This window comes from Sminthopsis crassicaudata, chromosome 3 (genome assembly GCF_048593235.1).
Source record: "Sminthopsis crassicaudata isolate SCR6 chromosome 3, ASM4859323v1, whole genome shotgun sequence".
In the NCBI taxonomy this organism is placed as follows: Eukaryota; Metazoa; Chordata; class Mammalia; order Dasyuromorphia; family Dasyuridae; genus Sminthopsis; species Sminthopsis crassicaudata.
This window is the reverse complement of record NC_133619.1, coordinates 581,058,553-581,082,982: the sequence shown is the minus strand read 5'-3', so window position 1 is coordinate 581,082,982 and position 24,430 is coordinate 581,058,553. Positions and strand designations below refer to the sequence as shown.

At 39.3% G+C, this 24,430-nt stretch overlaps 1 protein-coding gene across 3 annotated transcripts; it reads right to left on the bottom strand.

Moving 5' to 3' along the window:
* Positions 1–18,084, bottom strand: LOC141563628 (NACHT, LRR and PYD domains-containing protein 3-like). 3 transcript variants are annotated; one of them, XM_074305001.1, is made up of 6 exons: positions 17,826–18,084; positions 14,580–14,645; positions 10,743–10,912; positions 4,049–4,198; positions 3,316–3,401; positions 1–1,771 (listed from the first exon to the last, which is right to left on the bottom strand). In XM_074305001.1, the coding sequence occupies exons 1-3, from the start codon at positions 18,082–18,084 to the stop codon at positions 10,905–10,907; spliced, it is 333 nt and encodes a 110-aa protein (XP_074161102.1). In that variant the 3' UTR covers positions 1–1,771; positions 3,316–3,401; positions 4,049–4,198; positions 10,743–10,904. The 3 variants fall into 3 exon arrangements, with proteins under 3 accessions (XP_074161102.1, XP_074161101.1, XP_074161103.1); XM_074305000.1 differs by having other exon boundaries at positions 14,580–18,084; XM_074305002.1 differs by lacking the exons at positions 3,316–3,401; positions 4,049–4,198.
* Between the last annotated feature and the right edge of the window lie 6,346 nt (positions 18,085–24,430).

Genomic DNA, 24,430 nt, shown 5'->3' with positions numbered 1-24,430 from the left:
TTTTCTTTTATTTTTTATTTTAATAGTTTTTATTTACCAGATATATGCATGGGTAATTTTACAACATTGACAATTGCCAAACCCCCTGCTCCAATTTTTCCCCTCCTTCCCCCAACTGCTTCCCATAGATGGCAAGTAATCCAATATATGTTATACATGATATAATACATGTTACATCCAATATAGGCACATATATTTATATAATTGTCTTGCTGCACAAGAAAAATTAGATCAAAAAGGAAAAAATGAGAAAAAAAACAAAATGCAAGCAAACAACATAAAGAGTGAAAATGCTATGCTGTGATCCACCCTCAGGTCCCCCAGGCTGCTCTCTGGGAGCAGATGGCTCTCTTCATCACAAGATCTTTGGAACTGGCCTCAATCATCTCATTGTTGGAAAGAGCTACGTCCATCAGAGTTGACCATCATATAATTTTGCTGTTGCCGTGTACACTGAGCTTCTGGTTCTGCTCATTTCACTTCGCTTCAGTTCATTTAAGTCTCTCCAGGCCTCTCTGAAATCATCCTGATGGTCGTTTCTCACAGAACATAATATTCCATAACATTCATATACCATACCTTATGCAGCCATTCCCCAACTGACTGGCATCCATTCCATTTCCACTTTGTTGCCATTAGAAAAAGGGCTGCCACAATGTTTTCATTTTTAAAAGCATGTGGTCACAAAATACACTTCAGTTATGTTGACTTAAATTTTTAGTAAATAATCTGAAAGAGCTTAGATATGGGCTATCAGCTGTGAAACTGGCCTTGCCAAGTCCCTTGAAGTCTTAGCCTCGTCTTGCCTTGGTCTTCCCAGGGACTTACAGGTGACTCCCCACAAGGCAGGGCGTTAGATGGGGAAGGTGACCCCCCAAGGAGACAGGTTTCTGAGGGAAAGTCAGAAAAGCAGCAACTCTGGGAGCTACAGTTAAAAAAGGATCATCCAGCACTAGAGAGGAACTATATTTAGGGAAAAAGTCCATTTTCTGTGAGTGCTGGAAAAGGGAGACCATGAAAGGAAGATATCTGAGACAAAGAATTTGGTAAAGATTCCAGAGGCTGATGCATAAAGTAGAGAGCAGAGGTAAACAGAAACTGAATGGGGGCAGGACCAGGATACATCCTGGGAGGGGCTGAAAATAAAGTCTCTCCCAAAAAGAGGGTTCCACCTCAGCAAAATGAATCTGAAAGACTGGAATAATGGGAGTGGAAGGCAGGAATCTGCTGCCATAAGACAAGAGGGGCACCTATTGATCAGAATATTTACACAGATCAGAGCAAAGGCAGGAAGGTCCTTTGGAATGGTACTCCAGATGTCTCTGCAGTGGAGGCCTCTGATCTCAGGCAACCTGTGACTGGGGATGTTCGATTTTCTCCACTCTTCAGTGGCAAGAATGGTCCTTTGTGTTTCTTCTTTGTCCACTCAGAGAAAGATCAGTAGAAGAGACTTTTTAGATATTAGTCACAGTAGGGAGGACTCTGAAATGCAGGAGGTTTCCAATTCCAGGTAGCCCATGCTCTGGATAGGAGGATTTCCTTAATGGCCATCTCATATTAAGGATAAGAATTAATGCTGGTAAAGCTAAAGTAACTTGTCCAAAGACATCCACCCATTGAAGTTAGCCAGGGCTACATGTACTCAGCATCCCAGTCAAAGAACTCTTTTGTAGCCATATGATAATTTTTCCAAGTGATGTGAAAAGATTTTCTTGAATGTAGGCTGGTCACTGTCTTTCTTAGGATTTGACTAAAGTCCAATTCCCAGATGCTGTGAAAACACAAATATTTTGTTGTATCTTTATCTGAGTTTTTTAGTAGCCCTGATGCCTGTGTCCTCTGTGAAGTCCCTTCTGTCTCCCACACTTTGTTCCCTTTTATACTTTCTATGACTAAAAGTGTGTGAGGGTGAGTATGATGTACATAAGATGCAAGATGGTTTTTAGCAACACATCTGCTATGTCTGACATAGCTTTAAGCTTAGTCCTTCCGCTGCCCTCCTCATGTCTGGCCTAGTGACAATCAGGAGAAGACCTTCTCTGCATGGACTTCATCAGGAGCAGGTCCGGCACAGACCGGATACAATCTTCCTTCACTATCATGACAGATGCTTGGTCCTATGCCAGGTTTTAAAGAAAAGTCCAGCCCATCAGTATGAGAAGGATAGGAATCCTGGCTACACAAGAGTTCTTATAAAAACTTCTGGTTGTACAAGTCACCACAAATCAGTGGTGTGAGAAATCAGGACAAAATGGCCAATGTGAAATTTGGGTTCATGGGAGAAGCACAGATTACAAAAGGAGGAATGGGTTAGCTCTCCTACTCCCTGCCCTGGTCACACCAGGACTGGTTCCTCACTGTATACTCTCAGCAGAGGAGAAGGGCTCATTGCAGGAAGGACATTAAGAACTGAAGAACGTTCCTAGGAGGATAATCAGGAGGGGAAATAATGATGGCAGGAAAGAACCAATTTTAAGCACCTACTATGTGCCAGGCACTGTGTTAGGCATTTTATATATATAAATAATCTCATTTAATTCTCAAAACAACTCTGTGAAGTAGGTGCTACTACTCTTCCCACTTTACAGTTAGGGAAACTGAGGCACACAGAGGTTCAGTGACTTGGGTCCCCCAGCTGATTAATATTTAACTCAGGTCTCTTCCTGACTCCAAGCCTAGTGTTCTGTCCATGGCACCACCTGTGTGGCCTCCTGGCCAGGGACAGATTAGCTGAAATCCAGGATTTGCAGGCCATGCAATAGGAAGGTTTCACTTTTTTGGTTTTATTGTTATGTTCTACTGCTGGGGAGGCAGTGGGAGTAATAAATGATTGTAAAAATACATCTAATCTTCTCTTTATTAACCTCAAAGGAGCTTATAAGTAGCAGAGGAGCCTGGTTGGTACAGTGTGGAGTTGACCAGTGATGTCTAGCTCACACAGAAATGAATTCCTGAAGGCCAAATACTGACTCAGAAAACAACAGATTCCCATTGTCCAGGCTGTGTTACATGTTAATGGGCCCCCCTGAGAAGTGTTGACCCCCACCTCTGAATTGGATCAGGAGGAGACAGCTGTGTCTCCCCAAGGAAGCCCTGCTGTGGGCCTTGTCCTCGGCAGGTCCCTCTCTGCCTCCCTTCCAGACCTGGTCAGGCTCCTCCCATGAGGCCCAGACACCCTCCTTTATGGGAAGAGAGAGGGAACAGGGGGCTGGGGAAACAGGTTTCAGGAAGGGATGGACTAAAGCAGCTGCGAGTGTGAAGAGCTCAGGTCTGCTAACTAGAACATCCAGTGGGAACGAAGCTGTCTCAGAATACCTCTGGTAACAGCGTGTCAGACTCACTGACTGAGCTTCCCTCTCCTGGTCCCTGCTCCTGGCTCTGCTTGTGGTTCCAGGAAAGACCTGGAAAACAGAGAGGCTCATCAAATAAAGAACGGCCCCACAAGTTTGGGAACATTCATGTGTTGGAATATTGCTAAATGTTACATCAGAAATGGGGCAAGGGATGGATGCAGAAAAACCTGGGAGGACTTGTATGAACTGATTAGGAGGGAAGTGAGCAGAACCAGTGAAACAGTTTATATGACAACCAGAACAAAGTCAATTATAACAGAAAATAACTTTGAAAAGTTAGCATAATGACCCACTTCAGTTCCAGAAGACTCTCTTGATGAAGCTTACTAGCCATCTCTAACAAAGAATTTGATGGGTTCAGCATTCTAATTGAGAAATATATATATATATATATATATATATATATTTTTTTTTTTTTTTTTTTTTTTGAGTGGGAACAAGGCTAATATGGGAATTTGTTCTGCTTGACATGTATATTTGTTTTTAAAATTTTAATTTTTCTTCTTTTTTTTTTCCCCAAATTGGTAGGATGGGAGGAGTGACAGAGAGAGATAAGATGAAATTTTTTCATTAAAAATTAAATAAAGTTATTTTTTTGCTATTTGCTCTTTGTACTTTCTTTTTTATCCTAAAGTCCAGGAAATATTCTACAAAGAATATTAGATAACTTACTTTAATATTTGTAAGTTACAAACCTGCTTTTCCAAGGCTTTACACAACAGATTAACTCCATTTTCACCAAAAAAAAATTATGACTCAGGTCCAATGTTTTTAGTTTCTCAATGCTACAGAAAAAAGGTAGGAGATTCCGAAGATGATCAACAGTGAGTTTACACTGAGACATCCTGAAAGAGAAGGACAACCAAGGGAAAAATGACAAACTCATTTCTCTGGGGGCCATTTATTTCTTGAGTTTTTGTGTGTGGGGGAAGGGAATCAAACTCACAGCTTCTTTAGAACCATGTGTGCGTACATGTGTGTAACTCAAATCCTGGAATTTGTTTTGCTTGATCCTGTATATCTGTTGTAAGATTTTCCCAAAAAGGGAGCAGGAAAGGTAGGTAAATGGGGAATAAAAACAAGATAGTGAATGAGAAAAGCAAAAAAATCAAAAAGGAATCTTTTTTTTTTAAAGAGAATAGAAGGAAAGTCAGAAATAAGCATATACAAAACAGTTTTGAAAGGTTGATTGATTTTATTTATTCAAAAATAAAATCAAGGTCTACATCATAATGATCAAGAATTTCATGAATAATTTTCTTTTTTAGTGTATGTTCTACCTTATAGAATAAAAGTTCATAGAAACTGAGTGAATGCCCATTAGTTGGGAAATGACTGAATAAATTATGATATATGAAGGAAATGAAATATTATTGTTTTTTAAGGAATAACAAAGGGGCAGCTAGGTGGCGCAGTGGATAGAACACCAGCCTTGAATTCAGGAGGACCCGAGTTCAAATCTGGTCTCAGACACTTAACACTTCCTAGCTGTGTGAGCCTGGGCAAGTCACTTAACCCCAGCCTAAAAAAAAAAAAAAAAAAAAAAAAAGGAATAACAAGCAGGCTGACTTAAGAAAAGCCTGGAAAAACCTGATACTGAGTAAAGTGAAACAGAGGTTTCTTTAATGGCCCTTTTCGAAGAATTAATGACCAAACAAGAAATAGAAAGGATCATAAATGTTTAAATGATTTTGAGTAAATAAAATTAAAGAGGGGCACCTGGTGATACACTGCATAGAATACTAGCCCTGAAGTCAGGAGGACCTGAGTTCAAACCTGTTCTCATATATTTAATACTTCCTAGCTGGATGACTCTGGATAACTCACTTAACCCTAATTGCCTCAGAAAAAAAAAAAAATTAAAGAATTTGCAAAATAAGAACCAATGCAGCTAAAATTACATGTAAAAAGGGAAAGCAAGTAAATGAGGCGGAGGGGAATCATTGAATTTCTTCTTCAAAGATCAAATGTGTAACTCATATAAGAAACTAATTTAAATTTAAGATAAAAACCATTCTTCAATAAATACAGGATCAAAAAATATCAACCGAGAATTAAAAATACTTCATTTTCTTCCAATTCTATATAAAATAAATTTTTAATCTTTTTTTAAAGTTTAATTGGTGTAGTAGATAGGACACCAGCCCTAAAATAAGGAGGACCTAAATTCAAATATGGCCTCAGTCACTTAACACTTCCTGGCTGTGTGACCCTGGGTAAGTCACTTACCTCCAATTGCCTCAGAGGAAAAAAAAGTTTTGAGTTTAGAATTCTATCCTTCCCTTTCTCCTTTCTGAGCCAGTAAAGATTCTGAGATAATGTTATATATGTTCAATCATGTAAAACATTTCATATAATTCATTTTGCAGAAGGAGATTTGAAAGAAAGGAAGTGAAAAATATGCTTGAGTGTCTATTCAGACCTTAGTTCTTTTTCTGAGATAGTATTTTTCATCACAAATCTTGTTTATTGTCATGGATCACTGAATTCCTGAGAATAGTAAAGTCATTTAAAATTCTTCATTGTACAATATTGCTGTTATTGTATACAATCAATCATACCTTTGATTTTTCACTCACTGCCATGTTCATGGACTCTGAAATTCCATTTTCTGATTATGATTATTTACTATTCCATCTTTCCCCCTGCTTTGCAATCATTAACCCTGTCCTTCATCCTTCTTAATTTTCCAGTGTTATCATATTTTACTCCCTTTCATATACTTTATGATGCAACAATGATGGCCTTGCTGTAATGACCCATACAAGTCCTATTTCCTGACTGCTTTTTCACTACTTATTCCCATGCCATTCCTTTTTACCTCTGTCTTCTAACTTCATCAAGATTCAGGTCAAATATCACCTAAAAATAAGCCTCCACTGCAACTTTTATCAACTAATACTTTTCCTCTAATTTTAATTGCTATTCAATTTTTTTCTTTTATGTAGTCTTTTGTTTACTGCTTCTTCCACTAAGATGTAAGTTTTCTGATGGCAGAGATCAATTTTTTTTTTTTTTTTTTGCCTTTCTTTGTACATGCAGTGATTAAAAGTTTTGATTAATTGGCTGCCTTTTAGAGATTTGTGTTGGGATGATCAGGAATGACCTCTTCTTGAAATTTTCCTTTGGGCCTTAGTGCCTTGGCTTTATTTTGAAAGCCAGATATAGATCAGGAAAACTGGAGATGGCCCTGGATGATGGCACTCAATCTATCCTTTAATCAAATTGATCACAAAGCCAATTCATTTTTTTCTCCTATCATAAAACTCCTTGATGACATATCCTTTATTCCTATTTTCCAAAGTTGCTCATTGGTTACATTTTGCAAAACATAATCATAAATAACCTTAATAAGCTCCTACACTACCATCTGTATAATTCTTTGGAGATTGTATATTCCATTTCTCACTATTATACAGTAATATCTATACAAGGGTGGTATAGAAAAGATATGCCTTTTATCCACGAAAATCTTTGAGTCAGCAAAGCACTGAAATTTCCTGAGGACAATGCAGTTCATTTACTTTCTCCTGTTCAATTAAGAGCCCAACTGAATGTCCATGTGCACTGTTTGTCTGAGATACACACAAATTGGATGAGTTCCATAGATTTTCTATTCAAATGAAAGCCATAACTCTTGCCAACAGGTATTTTTTATTCATTTAGTTTCTCCTATGTGGATGGTTAGATCAAACTTCTTTGAGTGGTTGTAGATGCTTGGTAGAACTGAAATAACTGGTCTCTATAAAGAATATCTAGAGCACTTTACCATCCATACAAAATCCTTCACTTCTTTGAAGATTCCATATTTTTGGGTTATGGAACGATATATTTATATACATATTTATATATGTATGTATATATGACATTAGGCTTGGTTGTTATGTTGGTTTTGCTTTCAAAATTTTTTTCTCTTTTAAGATTCTGTGTTAAAAGGGGGAGCTTTCTGCAATGGAGAATAAGAGAAATAGTGGGAAATATAGGTGACATAAAAAAAAAATTAAATAGCAATTATATGTAGTCTTTCAAAATCACTACCCATTCCCTTCACTCTGATTTGCTTTCTTGGCATGCATTTTCTAAGATGCACAAAATAGAAAGATTAATAATGAATAAAATTCTAATTATGTATTTTAAAGAATACAATAAAAGGAAAAGATCAGTGATTAATGTTAGTTCTTATTTCTAGGTAACAATGCTCAAGATATTTTTGAATTGTGCAATTATTCCTAATTATCTCTTCTCCCTAAATCTATTTCAATACTGCTTAGTTACCTCTTATTAGAATATATTTCTATTAGAGTCATTAAGAATATATTGCTATTCATCCAGCCATTCAGAAGAGCAATTTGGAACTATGCTCAAAAAGTTATCAAACTGTGCATACCCTTTGATCCAGCAGTGCTTCTGCTGGGCTTATATCCCAAAGAGATTTTAAAGAAGGCAAAGAGACCTGTATGTGAAAGAATGTTTGTGGCAGCACTCTTTGTAATGGCCAGAAATTGGAAACTGAGTGGATACCCATCACTTGAAGAATGGCTAAATAAATTGTGGTATATGAATGATATGGAATATTATTCTTCTGTAAGAAATGACCAGCAGGATGATTTCAGAAAGGTCTGGAGAGACTTACATGAACTGATGCTGACTGAAATGAGCAGGACCAGGAGATCGTTATATACTTCAACAACAATACTATATGATGATCAATTCTGATGGATGAGGCCCTCTTCAACAATGAGATGACCCAAATCAGTTCCATTTGTTCAATAATGAAGAGAATCAACTACACCCAGTGAAAGAACTCTGGGAGATGACTAGGAACCACTACATAGAATTCCCAATCCCTCTCTTTTTGTCTGCCTACATTTTTTATTTCCTTCACAGGTTAATTGTACATAATTTCAAAGTCCAATTTTTTTTTCAGCAAAACAACTGTTTGGACATGTGTGTGTGTGTGTGTGTGTGTGTGTGTATATATATATATATATATATATATATATATATTAGTTAATTTATACTTTAACATATTTAACATGTATTGGTCAACCTGCCATCTGGAGGGGGGGAAGGGGGGGAAAAGTTGGAACAAAAGGTTTAGCAATTGTCAATGCTGTAAAATTGCCCATGCACATATCTTGTAAATAAAAAGCTATAATAAAAAAAGAATACCTACTAAAAATCCTTATTAAGTACCAGTCAGAACACTAGATATTAGAGAAATTACAACAAAAGTGGAACAGTCTCTGCCTTCAAGGAATTTGCATTCTACCAAGGGAGATGATGTATAGATAAATAGAGACAAAATAGATAAAAGTGAATTTCTGTGAGGAGGGCTCTAAAAGCTGAGAAATTAGGAAAGGCTTCATGAGGAGGGAAGTGAAAACAAATCTTAAAGGACACTAATATCATGAGAGAAAGCAGTTAAAGGGATACAATTCTAGGCATAGTGGTGTCATGTCTGGGACAGGTCTCTGGAGGGCCTTAGGATGGGTCAAAGTCCTTGGTCTTTAGGAGGAAAAAATGAAGGAGGCAGGCAAGCTGCTATGTGGCCTTTCAAAGATGGATCCTAGACTCTGGAGTCAAGCCTGAAGTCTTTCCTGCTGAGTGTGCTGCAGCAGAGAGAGTCTTTCCCCCTCCCTCAGCCCTCTAATCCTTCCCTACAGTTACCTCACCACACCACATTCAGCAGGCCCTAATCCTGAGGAGAGCCACAACATCACCATATCATCTAAGTATATGATTATAGAACCATTATATCAAAAGGAGTAAGTACTTAGCCTTAAGTACTCTGCTGTTCTGGGTTCCAGTACCTTTTCAGAGTTCCAGCCCTCTGCAATCATGGTAAGCCTGTGTAAAGGCACAGAGACAGGAGATGGACTGGAGGAGGTAAACAACAGAAAAGCCATTCTGGCTGGACCACAGAAAATGGGAGGAAAATAAAGTTCAGTGAGGTTGGAGAGGTAAGTGTAGCACAGATTGTAAAGGTCTTTAAATGGCAAAGGATTTCATATTTGCTATGGAGGTAATAGGGAGCAACTAGAATTTACAGAATAAAGCAATGGCACAGTCAGATTGGTGCTCAAGGAAACCACTGGGGCCATTGTGGGGAAGATGGATTAGAGAGAGGAAAGATCTGAAATACAGAAACTAATTAGTAGGCTACTGCAATAGTGGAGGCAAAGGTGATAAGGCTCTTAACTACAAGGGTCATTGTATGTACAGAGGTAAGAAAATTTTACATATATGAGAAAGTGAGAAAGAAAGTGAGGAATCAAAGGGAAGAGTGAAGTTGCAAACCTGAATGACTCAAAAAGCCATAGGGAAGTGAGGAAGAGATGTGGGTTTTGCTGAAAAGTTAACCAATTCTGTTTAGACAAATGTAAGAAATCTTAATTAAGTTTTGACCATGTTCTTGGAGTATTTTCTGTAATTATAAGGAACCTCAATGAATGTTAACCAGTTCCCTCTGCATGACCTTGTACTGAGAACTACTTGTACTGAGAAATTTGCAATTATTTGATAAGACATTGGGAGGCACCGGAAAAGCTGGACACTTTTCCTTGTGCTTGATTTAAGACTTTCCTTTGAGCCTTGGTAAGTGTTTTACCCCCAGAAACCTTAGTGAAACTAGCTGGCTTAAAGGAATTTGTAAACTTCTCCCTTAGGTGAAAGCCCTCCATATCAGGGAAGCTGTTCTGTCCAGGGGAGCATATGTCATATAATAAATTTGGCACATGGCCTATATAAATCCCACAAGGGGTAGACTTCCCACAGGAACAAACACCTTAACTGAGATTTGTTTTTCCTCTTTGGGCTTCATTCTGACCAGCTGCATGATTGCGGACTCCTCCAGCTTGAAGAACCAGGAGTTGATGTTTCTTGAATAGATGACGATGTATGCTACACATTTGTCTGTCTGTGATTACTATGATAACAGCACCTGTTACATTGTGTACTGTTTCTCTATTAAAAGTTTCCTCTTCTGTTATGTCTTATTTGAACCAAGATTTGGAGCAGTCATGAACTTGTATTCATCCCCTTGAAGTTTGGGCCTGCCCAATGCGAATTCCAAACCTAGATAACACCTTGAGTTTGACATGCTTACAAGGACATTCAGAGACTGGGACTGATAACACAGATTTGGAAGCCTTGCACATAAACATAATAATCAGCTATTAGAGAGAAAGGCAGGAAATCTACCTTTCCCTGTTATATTACTGCTTAGAGCACAATGAGAGGAAGAGTGTAAGACTATGAACGATGAACCTGGAGCAGGAAAGCAGTTTCATGTTTCTATTCCCTGGTTTTTACTATTCTCTCTTCCTCTTGCACTCCTGTCCCTGATATTAAGCATAAAGTCTACAGATGGAAAGGCTGGGAACTCACCTCAACGTCTCCAATTTCCAAATTTGGTTTTCCATACTCTTTCACAGATATTTTATTTCCTCCTCACCAAAAGAATTTAGACTTAGATATAAATTCTTCAGGCTCTTAATGCTATCAAGAATAGAGAAGAGCTTATAGCAAACTGTAGGTAAAGTTCACAATTCACCAAACTGAAAGAGAAAACATAAGAGGGAAAGTGGTCAGTTCAATTTTCCATGATTAATTTCCTAACGTTATTTGAGTAACATTAAAAATACAGTGACTTTATGTACTTTCTTTAAAAATGATCAATCTCTTTCAGAAAAAAGTATTTTTAGACCTCAAACTATGCTTGGGAACTGTGGAAAGGCAGGTTCACCAATTCTCTATTGAGGGAATTGTTATGACTGTTATGGAAAGCCAATTTGTAATTATGCTAACAAATGATTAAATTTTCTCTATCCTTTGGCCTAGGGATAAACTGCTGGAGCAAGGACATCAAACACAAAAATAAAGGTCATTGAAGCAGGGTATCTATCCTGCTGAGAAGCTTACAGAGGAAAACCTTGCTTCCTGAAGCCTGTTTACTGCACACAACAAGACTCACTGCTCTGGGGAAATTTAGTCCTTTGTTAGAGAGTCCATGTCATGTGGAGATCCTGGGCTTCTCTGTGCAGCACAGGGAGGAGTATTTCTGCAAATTTTTCAGAGATAAAGATTTGGGTGAAAAAACCTTTCATTTAGTAAAAGTCACAAAGAAAGAAAGCCCGAATGACATTCTGGGCTGGTAGTACATCCAAAAGTGAAAGAAAAACATTGGGCTCCCTCGTAAGAAAGATCCATAGTTCAATCTGTCTGCAAAGAGCCTAGTAAAGGCTTCAAGATGCAAGAAACATGAATCAATCCAAATGCTTAAGGTGATAGAAATAAAAATTCACTTCCTCAAGAAGCTTACAATCTAATAAGGGAAACAGCATGCAAACAGTGGACACGAACAAAATATAGTCAGGATAAATTGTAGATAATCTCAGCAAGAAAGCACTTACAGAGGGGACACCAGGAAAGTCTTGTTGCAGAAAGAGGGATTTTAGCTGAGACTTTCCCTAAGTCTGGAGATGACAATGAGAATTTCAAGCATAAGAAACAGTCAATGTTAATACAGTAAGCAATTGGATGTCGTGGGCTCACCTAAAAACATTTCCTCTGTAAAAATCTTGTGAGTCTTTCTTCTGATCATTCCAAATGTATGTGATTTCTCAACTCTTACAACCTTCACTTCTGTTACACCCATTTATATCTCAACCCTATCTACCTTAGATTGATTTTTATTCTTTAGTGATGACTCTGTGCTATAATTAAGGAACAACTGGATTTGGAAAGTGTCCTGAAGGGTTATCAAATCATTTCTTTCCTTAGAACAGTCCTTTATTTTCATTTCAAAGGAATATGAAACAAAGCATTATAAGAAGCTTCTATAATATTCCCAATAAGAGTTTGTCCAGAGTCTTCATAATGACAACTAGTAGGAACTCATCATATCCTAAGGGGCTCCTCATTTTTGGGGGCAGCTCTAAACAGCTGAGAGCCCTTCCTTTTTGTGAGCTAAAACCTGCCTTCTATACATTCTACTAACTGGCTCCTCTCCAGGACACACATCCACCATGCCTCAGGAATAATTTCTTTATAGAAGCTCTTCCAGCCAAGGAGTTAACACAATCGAAGCCCCTTCCACTTCCCAGGCCTTTCCCTCAGATTGGATGGCTCCTTTTTTTTTTTTTTTTTTACTTTCTCTGTTGCATTCAGAACTTTCTCTGTCATGTCTGATGGCAGGTATCTCCTTCGAAACCCAACTTGCCAATTTTTTTTTCCCCATTTTTTCATCTTTCTCTACTAGAACACCAATTGTTATATGACAGAGACTATCTTTCTACTTTTATTCATTATTCCAAGCCCTATTAAGCACAGTAGCATACAGTAATACTTAAATACTTAATAAATATCTGTTGACTGATTTGCGACATGATACGCAGGACTCCTTTCCCAAAGTGTTCAAATATTCTGTCTATACAAGTGATACCCAGATCTGTATATCTAACCCTAGTCTTTTTTCTAAGTTCCATATCACATAATTAATTGCCTATTGTGCAGTTCATATTGAATTTTCATCGGAATCTCAAGCTTAATATATTCAAAAGTGAACTAATTACTTTTCTCCCAAACTTACCTCTTGGAAATATCACCTATTCTTTTTTCCATGTAGTTTGCTACCTCAGTGTCATCTTGCACTATACACTGTCCCTCACCTACATTTCTAAGAAATTGTCAAATATTTTCAGTTCTACTGCTTTATCATCTCTCATATTTACCTACTTTTAAATGTTCACATGACTATGGCCCTGTCCATCATTCTAGATTCTAAAGTTCTATATACTATTTGCTTATATGCGAAGGATAAAATTTTGCTTTCTGGCGCTATATAACCATAAATGCTATCCTTCTTCACCCTAAGGCATATAAAGCAAAATTATTTGCTTCAGAATATATACACATGTCTATACACAGGTCCACCTATTTTAATAACTGAGGCTTTTATGTTTATCTTCTATAGCCTGCCTCCAAAATCTGAGTTTGTCTTGATATGCACAATCCCAAGAGAAAAAAATCTAAATGAGTCACAAACAACTCTGTGAGGTCTTTGGCTCCACATTAGAGACAATGACCCTAGTATATGCTTCTGGCATTTGTCAGATAGATATTACATATCTAGGAAATATTGTGTCTTGATTTTTGCTTTTCCTTCTAAAATGAGGAAAGTCTCCCCTTCTTTACTTAAGATAAATCCCTTAGATAAAGGGTATACTTATGTCCAGGCAGTGAAGATATGACTATACATATTCTCCTTATTACTCAACCTTAATTAAGTCACAGGACAATAAATTTTCATTCTTTCACCTCCTTCAACCAAATATTATGCTCAAAAATACCCCAAGCACAAATCAGAAAGCTAACCCTTCCTTTGCCAGCAATCACTACATTAAAATCCTACAAAAAAAAAAAAAAAAAAAAAGCATTTCTAATACACACTGAATTTGGGAACATTCCTGTTTAAAAAAAAAAAAAAAAAAAAAAAGTTAAGTCAATGTGCCATCTTTGGAGCTTTCACAACAATGTAATCTTGGGAAGTGCCAAACCATCACTCCAATATGAACACAGAGTAGAAGATCTTCAGCTTCCCATGTTTTCTCGACATAAATGTATGAAATCTCCATTAGCAAATTTCCTTTCAACACTGAAATTTCAAAAGTGTGTTTCCCTTTCTCTTCTCTATTTCACATTCAGGACTACAATACAATCATTCATTGGGAGAGACATTTATTTACAACTGAAGTGAACTGAAGAGGAACTAATCAAATTTCCTCAATTTTAAATTCCTTGAACTCAGGGAGCCCTCCTTCCAATTTCTAGAATAAAAGAATCTAAATTAGTGCAACATTCTCTCTCTCTCTCCTGTACATTAATTTCCTGATTAAGTCGGCATCTCAAATCTGCTTCTTCTCCATCTACCATACTACTATTTAGGTGACATTACTAATGTCTGATCATGTCATTCTTCTCATCAATAAATTCCAGCACTTGTTATTGGTTCTAGCAACTAAACAGTGTGGATCTGAACTCTTACCTCTATTACTAAACAGTATTTTGCCATCTTGTTCTCCTAAAAGGTATATTATCTGTTTTGTCCAAAAAAGACTTCACATCCCCTTACATTATACACATAGGGCTCCATTAATGGACAATTTAAGATTAACATGGTAAAAATAAACTAAACCTAATTTTACCCACAGCCAGTCCACATACCTTTCCCTTCTTGGTGTTTTTTCGTGTTTCTTGGATTTGTTTTCAGTCTGAGCCCTTCTGTAGGATCTATAATAGAAATGGATATGGCAATGAACCTAAGAGGAGATCAGCAAAAAGTTTAAAAACAATAGTAAATAATGAATTTGTTGCTAAAAAGAATATATTTACTCTTCTGTTTAATAACTCACATATTTCTGGAGAGATGACTATTTAGGGCAAAAGAAAAAAAGAATAAATAGAGGTTATGGTAGCTGCAGTAAAGACAATCAATGCTGGGTACAATAAACAACCTGATAGGTGTTGGTGATCCTATCTCCAGGGTCTTTGCCCATGGTCATACGTTTACTTATAGGGAGGCTTTTTCTTGTCTCCTACCCATTATTAGGCCCTAGGTATCTTAATATCATATGATAGGGAAGGGGCATTTGAACTTTTAGAAGATATAAACTATATCATTAAAATTTTATTTTAAAAAATTCAAATGTTTCCTTTATATAATACTGCAAAAGAAGCAGCTGGGGCTTATAATGATATCCCTCAGTTGAACTTACGCTCTACCATCAGCAGTCATTTTACTTTATTTTTTGTTTTTCCCTTAAAACAGACATTTGGGCTTAAGTTGGACAATATGGGCAACCACAAACGTGGAACATACTCTGTACCCTTTAAAATTTATGATTTGACCTGAACAATCAAAAATGCATCCATAAAAAGAACAGTAAACCAAGGAATCACCAAGTATCTATTTATTTATTTTAATAGTTTTTATTTACCAGATATATGCATGGGTAATTTTACAGCATTGACAATTGCCAAACGTTTTGTTCTAATTTTTCCCCTCCTTCCCCACTCCCCCAGATGGCAGGTTGACCAATACATGCTAAATATGTTAAAGTATAAGTTAAATACAATATATGTATACATATCCAAACAGTTATTTTGCTGTACAAAAAGAATTGGACATGGAAATAGTGTATAATTAGCCTGTGAAGGAAATCTAAAATGCAGGCAGACAAATATAGAGGGATTGGGAATTCTATGTATTGGTTCATAGTCATCTCCTAGAGTTCTTTTGCTCGGTGTAGCTGGTTCAGTTCATTACTGCTCTATGGGAACTGATTTGGTTCATCTCATTGTTGAAAATGGCCACATCCATCAGAATTGATCATCATACAGTATTGTTGTTGAAGTATACAACGATCTCCTGGTCCTGCTCATTTCACTCAGCATCAGTTCATGTAAATCTCTGCAGGCCTTTCTGAAATCATCCTGTTTCACCAAGTATTTATTAAGCACTGTGTGTGCTAGGCATGCCCATAGTAAAGGCATGTAGAGTGCAGAGGACAGAGGGATCCCTGAGGGCTGAGAGTTACAGAAGACTTCATGAAGGAGGAGGACCTGATCTCAAGGGAATGGGAGGATCTTCTGTATTGCTCAGCTTGAGGCAAGGAAAAGATCTAGGACTCTCTCATCTACTGCTCATTAGATGCTTGGCTTAAGGTTTCTACTATCCTTTTGGTTCTTGTCTGAATTCCAAGTAAATTAATGGGGAATTTTAACATTTTTTTAATCTAAAGATTAACATAAGGTGGGCAAAATAAATCCAGGGACCTCAGAGGAAGTTTAAGTGCACACAGAGTTTGTGGTTTAGACCTCAGTGTTTCCTGGTAAGGCTGTATAGGGTAAAGTGAGTGAAGACCCTCTTCCAGGGATATACCCTCAAGCCCTAATTATGACTTGAAACTTTCCAATAACAAGTTGAGCAATAGTTAAAAAACTTCAGGTATTAGGTTGTCTACAATGAACATTCCCTCTGATTTTCCCCAACTCTTAATTAGCATTTAAGTACTTGTTTTAAAGGCAATTTATTCTTGTTTTTCTGGGATAGATTTCTGAGTTTGGAGCATAAACCTGGACTCCCCACACAATGAGAGAAAATTTAGTCAAAGGGTGAAGCTCCTGCTTTTAAGGGACCTATTTAATCTTGTGTTTTGTAGGTTATATTTTGCACTTCTTTACTGACACTTTGTCAGATGAGAGATGTCCTTTCTTGAGCAATCTTAGTAAATTCCTTTTTGCTTTTTCTTACTCTGAATGTCTATTTTTGTGGTCGCTGCTATCCCACACTGGCTGAACTAGTCTGAGCCACCCAGTGAGAGGTGAAACTCTGCTGTTTCAAAAACCTACTTACTTTATTATCTCCACTTCAGAACTTCACTGGAACTTTCTTATTCTCATCTATTTCTTCTTTCTTCCCTGATCCAAGGGACTGGAATATCAGGTCTCAGAGGGAGTGAGCATCCACATGTAGAGGACTCGGGTCAGCCTCAAACTCTCTGAATGACTACGGGTGATCTTCGGTTAATGACCCAGATAAGGGCCCATTCAGGTTATTTGGTGAAAGAAAATTCTTTCTCATCCCTTTTACAGCGCATGTCACCAGATCTGCTTCTAGCAGATTCTCTCTCATTAAAAAAAAAAAAAAAAAAAAAAAAAAAAAAAGGACCTCCCACTACTCTGCTCTCTACTCTGCAAAGACTCCAGTGAATCTGATAGAACATGACGGTTCTAATCACTCTCTTCCTGGGACTTTTTCCTTCTGTTGGTAAAATATCTAGTCCAGGCCTGAGCCACTTCATTCATCTCCTCCTTCCTCACACCCGCCTTTTCTTCTTTCCTCAATCCCACCGGAAGTCTCCATCACTTCTATTCTCCTACTTTCCACGGTCTTCCTCTCTCTAAGTTCTTCCCTCCCTCCGGATCATTCTCTCGCCTCCAGCACTCTCTCCTCTGGGCCCAGAAGCTCATCCTCTACACAGAGAACAGTCTCTGAATTCCACTTCTTCTGTCTGGATTGTTGGGAAAAATCACCGAGGCCTCCCACCCTCCCTCCCTCCTTTCTCAGCCTTAAGTCAATGGGACCCTCTAATCCGGGAGTCAGAAATCAGCCGCCAACGAGTCTTTAAGCATCTCTCACATTCCAGGCTTTGGGCTAAGTGCTGGAGACCCCAAAGTCAATGAAACAGCGCCTGCACTGAGGGAGGAAACTACCTGTGAGACAGAATCTGTACAGAACGAATGCAAGGTAACTGTAGCGAGGGAGAAGCGCTAGCAGAGATCCCCGGGGAAGGAAGCAAGAAGGGCGGGAGGGACAAGGGAAGGAAAGAAGGGAGGAGGGAAAGGCGCACGGAGGTGGGACCTGGGAGAGTTCCCAGGCCGCGGTTGCGCCCACAGGCGGATCCTTACCCCGCGGTCCTTCCTCCCCGGCTCGCTCCCACAGCCCCCGCAGGCCCATCTCCTCCCAGATGCTCCCAGTCAGCTCCCAGACGTCCCGCTCCCCTAGGGCGCTGACCAAGAGCTCGGCCAGCTCCGCTCTATCCGCCCCCTCCACTCTGCCCCGCGGGATGCTCCTCTCATCCTTGAGGTACAGCTTGAATTTCTTCAGCTCCTCCTCCGTCAGGTGCTCCAAGTACCGAGCCAACCGGCAGCGGATCCCCTCGGCCATCCCGCCCCTCGGCCCGCTTCTGTGCTGCCGCTCCCGCGGGACCCTCCTTTGGGGCGTTGTGTGTGTCCTGAGGGACCGAGGTCACGTCCCCAGATCACCGACAGCCTGCGTCTTCTTGGGTGACAGGAATGGCCTCGGGGTTCACTTCGGGTTTCCCTTTCAGTCCTCCCGGCGCCCTCCGCCTCAAACGCCTTTCCCCACCTTTCCCTCCCCCCGTTCCCGGGCTTTTCCTGCAGCTCTGGGAGTCCGACCCCGCCTCAGAACTCTTGGGTCCAAAGAGAAAGTGAAGGAGCAGCGATCCCGAGGTCAGCGCTTTTGGCGCTTAGTGAACCCCGCCCGCCGCGGGAACTGGGATTAAAGGGCAAGGACTGGGTCCCGCCCGCGCGCCTCGGGTTGTTCCTCACACTCCAGACCAAACCTGAAGAAAGAGGATTCTGATTGGATTCAGGACCGGGGCCTTTTATTTTTTTTTTTAACTGTTGGCTCCTGGTGGCGCGGACCGTTCTGAGCAGCGGGATTCGGGAGTCCGGCTCCGGGAGAATGGGACTGGGGGCGGGGGGGGGGGGGGAATGTGCAGCCGGTACCACCATACCAACCCGGATATTTGCGTCTTCCCTTCCTCCAACAGAGCCTCCTACCTACACTGACTCACTGACGTGGAATCCGAGGCTCTGGATTCAAGTTTCCCCTGTGACAGTTACTGTTTCCTGAGGTAACTCACGTGACCTCAGCATCAGCTTCCTCATGTGTAAAATCCCGGAAAGGATTTAGACTCAGTGACCTCCGCAGCCCCTGTCTTTTTCCACATAATATTTTTGAAGCACTTTGCACAAACCTGTCACTTAGCGGACTTATAATAAATGTTCATTGAAATCAGTAGATGCTTCCTAAATGCTTGCTCCTCCCCCCACTGTCCTTTCCCTTTCAGCTCTGCATCTGTGACAGGACCATCAGTTAGTTCCTTCCATGAAATACACATCGACCTGTTTTCTCTTTGATGATGGATATTCTTGTAATTCTATTTCTCTAATTGCTGTGAATAATATTTCTAGAAGGAGGGAGGAGATTAGCCTTTGACCTTTGAAGGAAGAAATCCTCAGCATTTAATGTAACCAGAATTGCTAATAAACCAACACGTGTGTAACCTGGTAATGAGCATCAGAAGGTCGGTGGCTGTGACCAGTGCTTTGGAGGTGGTGGTTCATGAACCGGAAACAGAAAAGTATAAAATGGCTCTCGCTCTCATGGAGCTCCTTTCTACTTCCTGAGAAATGGGGTCAGACTTTGCACAGAGAGAAGGGTCAGGAATCCCTCGGTGTTGTTTGTAGATGTTAATTTAACTCTTGTCTGTTTAACTTGGCACTATTTTACTACAGCTAAACCATTATATAGTTGGAATTTTGATGTTCCTTCCAGTTCTAAATCTAAGATCCTATGACACTAAAATAACTCCCATGTTGATGTTTATTTTTTGAAGGTGTCTGTTTGGAGACTGAGTCCATGCTGGAAGCACCGCTACTCCTCCCCTGGCTTGATCCCCGTTCTGATGAGTTGTGAGGACTGCCTCCTCCTTCCCAGAGCTGGGATCCCCTTTGCGTCCGTTGGGGTCCACCTGATTCACCCACCTCTTACAGCCCGCACCAGTGAGACATTCTGACAGACAGGCTAAACCACATCAATGTTATCCAGTCCCAGTTGTAATTCCAGAAGAATTTCCTCTCTGACAAGTGCTCAGTAACCCTGTGTTTAAAGACCTCCTTTGTTGGGAACTAGGAGATTGTCCCCCAAGTCAAACCTTAATCTCCCTGTCTGAAACTTTCCCCCATTCTCCTAATTCTGCCTTTGTGGGGAATCGGGGAACTAGAGAATTGTAGATTAAGGTACATTAAGCTTAGTGATAGACAAGATTTTAATTTTAGCTTTAAAAACCAGAATTTACCATTGCTGATGAAGCTCAGGTTCTTAGATTTCCTTTTCACCTATCTAGGATTCTGAGTCTCCTCACCTAGTCCTACATGGGAGTGTGGATGGTATGTTGTGTCTTATCCCACTAGGAGGCAGTCAACCCCAGAGTTGTTGTTTTTTTGTTTGTTTGTTTTTTATTTTTGAGTTGTAATTTATATCTGGAGAAACTAATCACTAGAAGTGATTTCAGAACCAGAAAAGTTATTATTCTGCAGGGGAATATCATTATGGGAACGTGTGTAGCTGATATTTTCCAACTACTCTACTGTACGTACATTGTATGTTCACTCCAACTTCTCATTTATGCTTTTTGAAGGTCACACATGCAAAGAAATTATGAGGTAAGGTCATATGAGATAAACGTTTTGGAAAAGGGCCTGTTGGAAATTCAGTTCTGAATATACTCTTCAAACATAAGCATCTTATTTTTTCCTTTGAATTTTTAGTGAGAGTAGGTAAAGGAGTAGGTGACAATGGTGCTATACACTACAAGGTATACAATATTAAACAGTCTGAGTCATTTAGTCATTATCATAGATTAACAACCAAAACAGAAATGAAATATTTGGGAAAAAAGATTGAATTCTCTATCATTCTAAAAGAGCCAAATCCAAATAGGTCATGAAAGAGCATGTATAATATACATGACAATTTAACTTCTTAGACAGGAAGAAAAGATCAAAGCCATTTTCCCTGCCCTAGAATTAATTTAACTGCCTGATTCATTTTAGCCCATAGTTTATGCTCAGAACATTCCCATCAGCTCCTGCCCTGAGCATCCCTGTATTATTATATTTGAAAGTAATGAAATATTATTGTTCTGAGAAATATAATAGACTGATTTTAGGAAATCCTAGAAAGATTTACAGGAACTGATGAGGCGTGAGACAAGTAGAACCAGGAAAAGAGATTATAATGTCCAGGCTAGCTCCCTGGAGGGCCTCAAGATCATTCAGAATCAGGATTAAAGTCCTTCGTCTTTAGGGGGAGAAGTGAAGGAGGCAGACAAGCTGCCTGAGGCTTGCCAAAGATGATTCCTGGACTCTGGAGTCCGGAGCCTTAAGTCTCTCTCCTCCTGGTCCTGGGGCAGAGTGACTCTGACCTCTCTCCCTCAGTCCTCCAATCCTTGCCTAAGATTACCTCACCACCACACATTCAGCAAGCACCAAGGGTAAGGAGACCCAACACATCACCATCTCATCTAAATATATGTATATAGAGCCATTATCTCACATAGAATAGGTAATTAGCCTCAAGTGCTCTGATGTCTGATTCTAGTATACCTTTTCAGAGTTTCAGCCCTCTGCATCTCCTGCTTTCCTTTGTTTTAGAACACAGGGAGTCACACTTTGCAAAGGGCTGAAACTCTGAGAAAGGTGTGCTTGAATCAGACAGCAGAACACTTAAGGCTAATTACCTATTCAACAATGACTCTGTTAGCATATGTTTGGACAAATGGCCCTTCTCACTCTTGGCTGCTGGCTCAATGTTTGGTGTATACAGATAGGCAAGGATTAGAGGGTGGGGGGTGACATGCCACTCTCACTGGGCAGCAGGACAAGGAGGAGAAAGGTGGAGATTCTGGACTCCAGAATCAAGAAGAGATCTTTGGCAAAATTCCTGGCATTGTGCCTCTAAAGTCCAAGGACTTTTACTTATCCTGACTCTGGCTGATCCTGAGGCCTCCAGGGAGCTAGTCTGGGACATTACAAAGTCCCCCCCTCACTTCTCAGGAAAAGGTGAAAACACTAAAAAAGAGATGATCCCACCCCCCACCCCGACTTCTCAGGAAGGGAGATAAAAAAAAAACCAAAGGGAAGTGGGGAGTCAAGCCAGATATTGTTAGAGGGTTTCTGGGATGAAAGGTCTTACTAGAAACAGGTATACACAAACCCATCAGCATGGGAGGTATAACACAAGCACATAGTAATAATGTACAGGCTATTAGTGATGACTCTCCCCATAGCCAGTGCAGGCTTGATGAGATGTAACAAACATGCATTGTACTTGGAAGTAGTGATATAACAAGCAATATGAATCAACACAGTCTTGTAAAAGACTTCCAGAAGTCCTAGAAGGAGGTTATGTAAACATCAGTCACGTATATGCCTCCTTCAGCAGCCAAGAGATAGTCCAAAACCAATCTATTATCCATTGCTTCATGTGTCAGGGAATCCAAAGATCCCCACAATTTTTGGAAATCCTGCAACAGTTTTATTATTATGGAATCCAATGATTTCTGAGAGTTCTGAGGTCCTGACTCAGTGAGGAAACTATGGTTCATAGGCAGTATACTCTTTATCACATGATAATAATGAGTTTAGAAATTTGAATGAAACCAATGAGTCTTGACCAAAAATCCAATACTGGATGTTAAGCCGTCTCTCTTCAAGCTGGCCTCTGTCTCTTCCTTCTTGTTTCAACTTTCTCATCTGTGTTATCTAATCTTATACCCTTTCTTCAATCAAATTAGAAAAGAGATCTCTCAAGTAAGAAAAGAATTAAGATGTTAGGAGTCACTGGACAAATAAGGTTTAAGGAGGAAAATGTTTGCTAATATAATGACATTAAAGCATTACATGTTGGCCTTGAAAGAGTATTTTAAAAACAATGAATCAGATTATCCTCCCACTATTATCTTCCCTGGTAACCCTCAGTAAACACCTCAGTTTCTCTTATATTTTATGTACAGAGAGGAATGGTAGAAAGCAATCAAAAGGCAATAATGTCCCTTGCTCAGACTAAGGAGAGAGAAAAACATGGAAACGGGCATGTGCAGTCAGAAGAAAGAACTAACATGGAAAAAAGATAAGGAAACGGTCTTTGGAAAATGCAGGATTTGAACTGGGGTTGAAAGGAAGCTGGGAACTCTTCAGATGGTGATGATAACCAGGTGAGTTTCCATCATTAGAGGTATTCCAGTGATGAAGGAATTGGATGGAGGATACTGCTTGTGGAACAGCAGGAAGGTCGTTGTCACTGGATTCTAGGTTCCATGGAGGGCAATGATATTGAGAAAGAATGGAAAGCTTAGAAACATATTTCTGATGCATTTTTAGATTTGCATGGGCAAACCAGTCAAGCAGACATGTTTTTATTATCAGGCTTGTGCAGCAGAGGCAACTAGGTAAGCAATCACTGCATTATATTCATAGAGAAGATGGCTAAAAATATCACTGCAGTTACACAACATTTAATGAGGATAAATGACATCAAAGGATAAGGATTTCTTCAGAATTTAGCCGGTTTGTGTCTAAAAATACACAGGAATATGAAGTCATCGTTCCTTCATTGTGAGTTGGAGAGGTTTGTGAGGGTCAGGAAGGCGAGCTGTCCATTGTTGGAGACTTCATGAAGGCATTGCAGTGAGATTGCAGCCATTAGTGTGTCACATGAGCAAAAGTCCTGAAGGAGACATTCTGGCTGACTACAGAGAAAGCCTGAACATTGGAGAGGCTTCTGTAAAGATACATTGGCTCCAATTTATGGAGAAGCTTAAGTTTCTGGAAAGAAGTGTCCATTATATTTAACAGAAAATAGGGAACCATGAAAAAATAGTGAGGAAAAGAGGTTCTATAGAAGATATGAAAACAAATTACTCCTTAAGCTAGAATGAAATGGGAAATTGAGGAATTTTTAGAATTTTAACTTTGGGTAATTCAAGACTCAGCACCAACCTTCTGTTTAATCATTAGGCTCTGGGAAAAAGAGCAAAGTTTTGCTCTTCCAGAAGAAATAATTCAAGAGATAACTCTCTTGACCTTTACTCAAGTTCTTAGAGAAGAACCTGACTAATTATTTAATAGCATAGAGATACAGGATGTCTCTAAACTGACTATCTCTATTTGTTGACTGATGAAGTAATATAGACTGAATCTCCTCAGTTACTAGCTCAAGTAATCTAAGAAACCTTTAATCCCTCTGACATAATCAATTACTTACCTCTAAATAAATCTCCTTATTGTGAGGGATCATGTGGTTTCTCATAAAATCATTAACTAAGGTAGATTGAACCTATAACCTGAATTTTAGTTTATGAAAGTCTGGTGGGTTTGGGAAAAAGGAAACTCTTTGTACAAACATTACAGCAGAGTCCCCATATCAGCTTAAGCATTTGCAAATTGTAACCAGCTGACCACAATAAACTTAGGTAAATACACCTGCAATAAGGCAGCTATATTGGCTTAACTAGAATTTAGCAAACCTTTGCTACTTCACTAGAGCAAGCAGTGAAGATTAACTGGATAAGGGGAGGAGAGTTACAAGTTTCTATTTAATAGCTTTAAACTCTGTAACCATTGGCCTCCTCTCTTTGAACAATCAGGGAACTTCTCGGGAGATTCTAATAGTAATAATACTATTAATAATAAAACTTCTAATC

Bases quoted from the DNA above. Each gene is read 5' to 3' on its own strand.
- LOC141563628 (XM_074305000.1), bottom strand. From the start codon at position 18,084: ATGGCCGAGGGGATCCGCTGCCGGTTGGCTCGGTACTTGGAGCACCTG.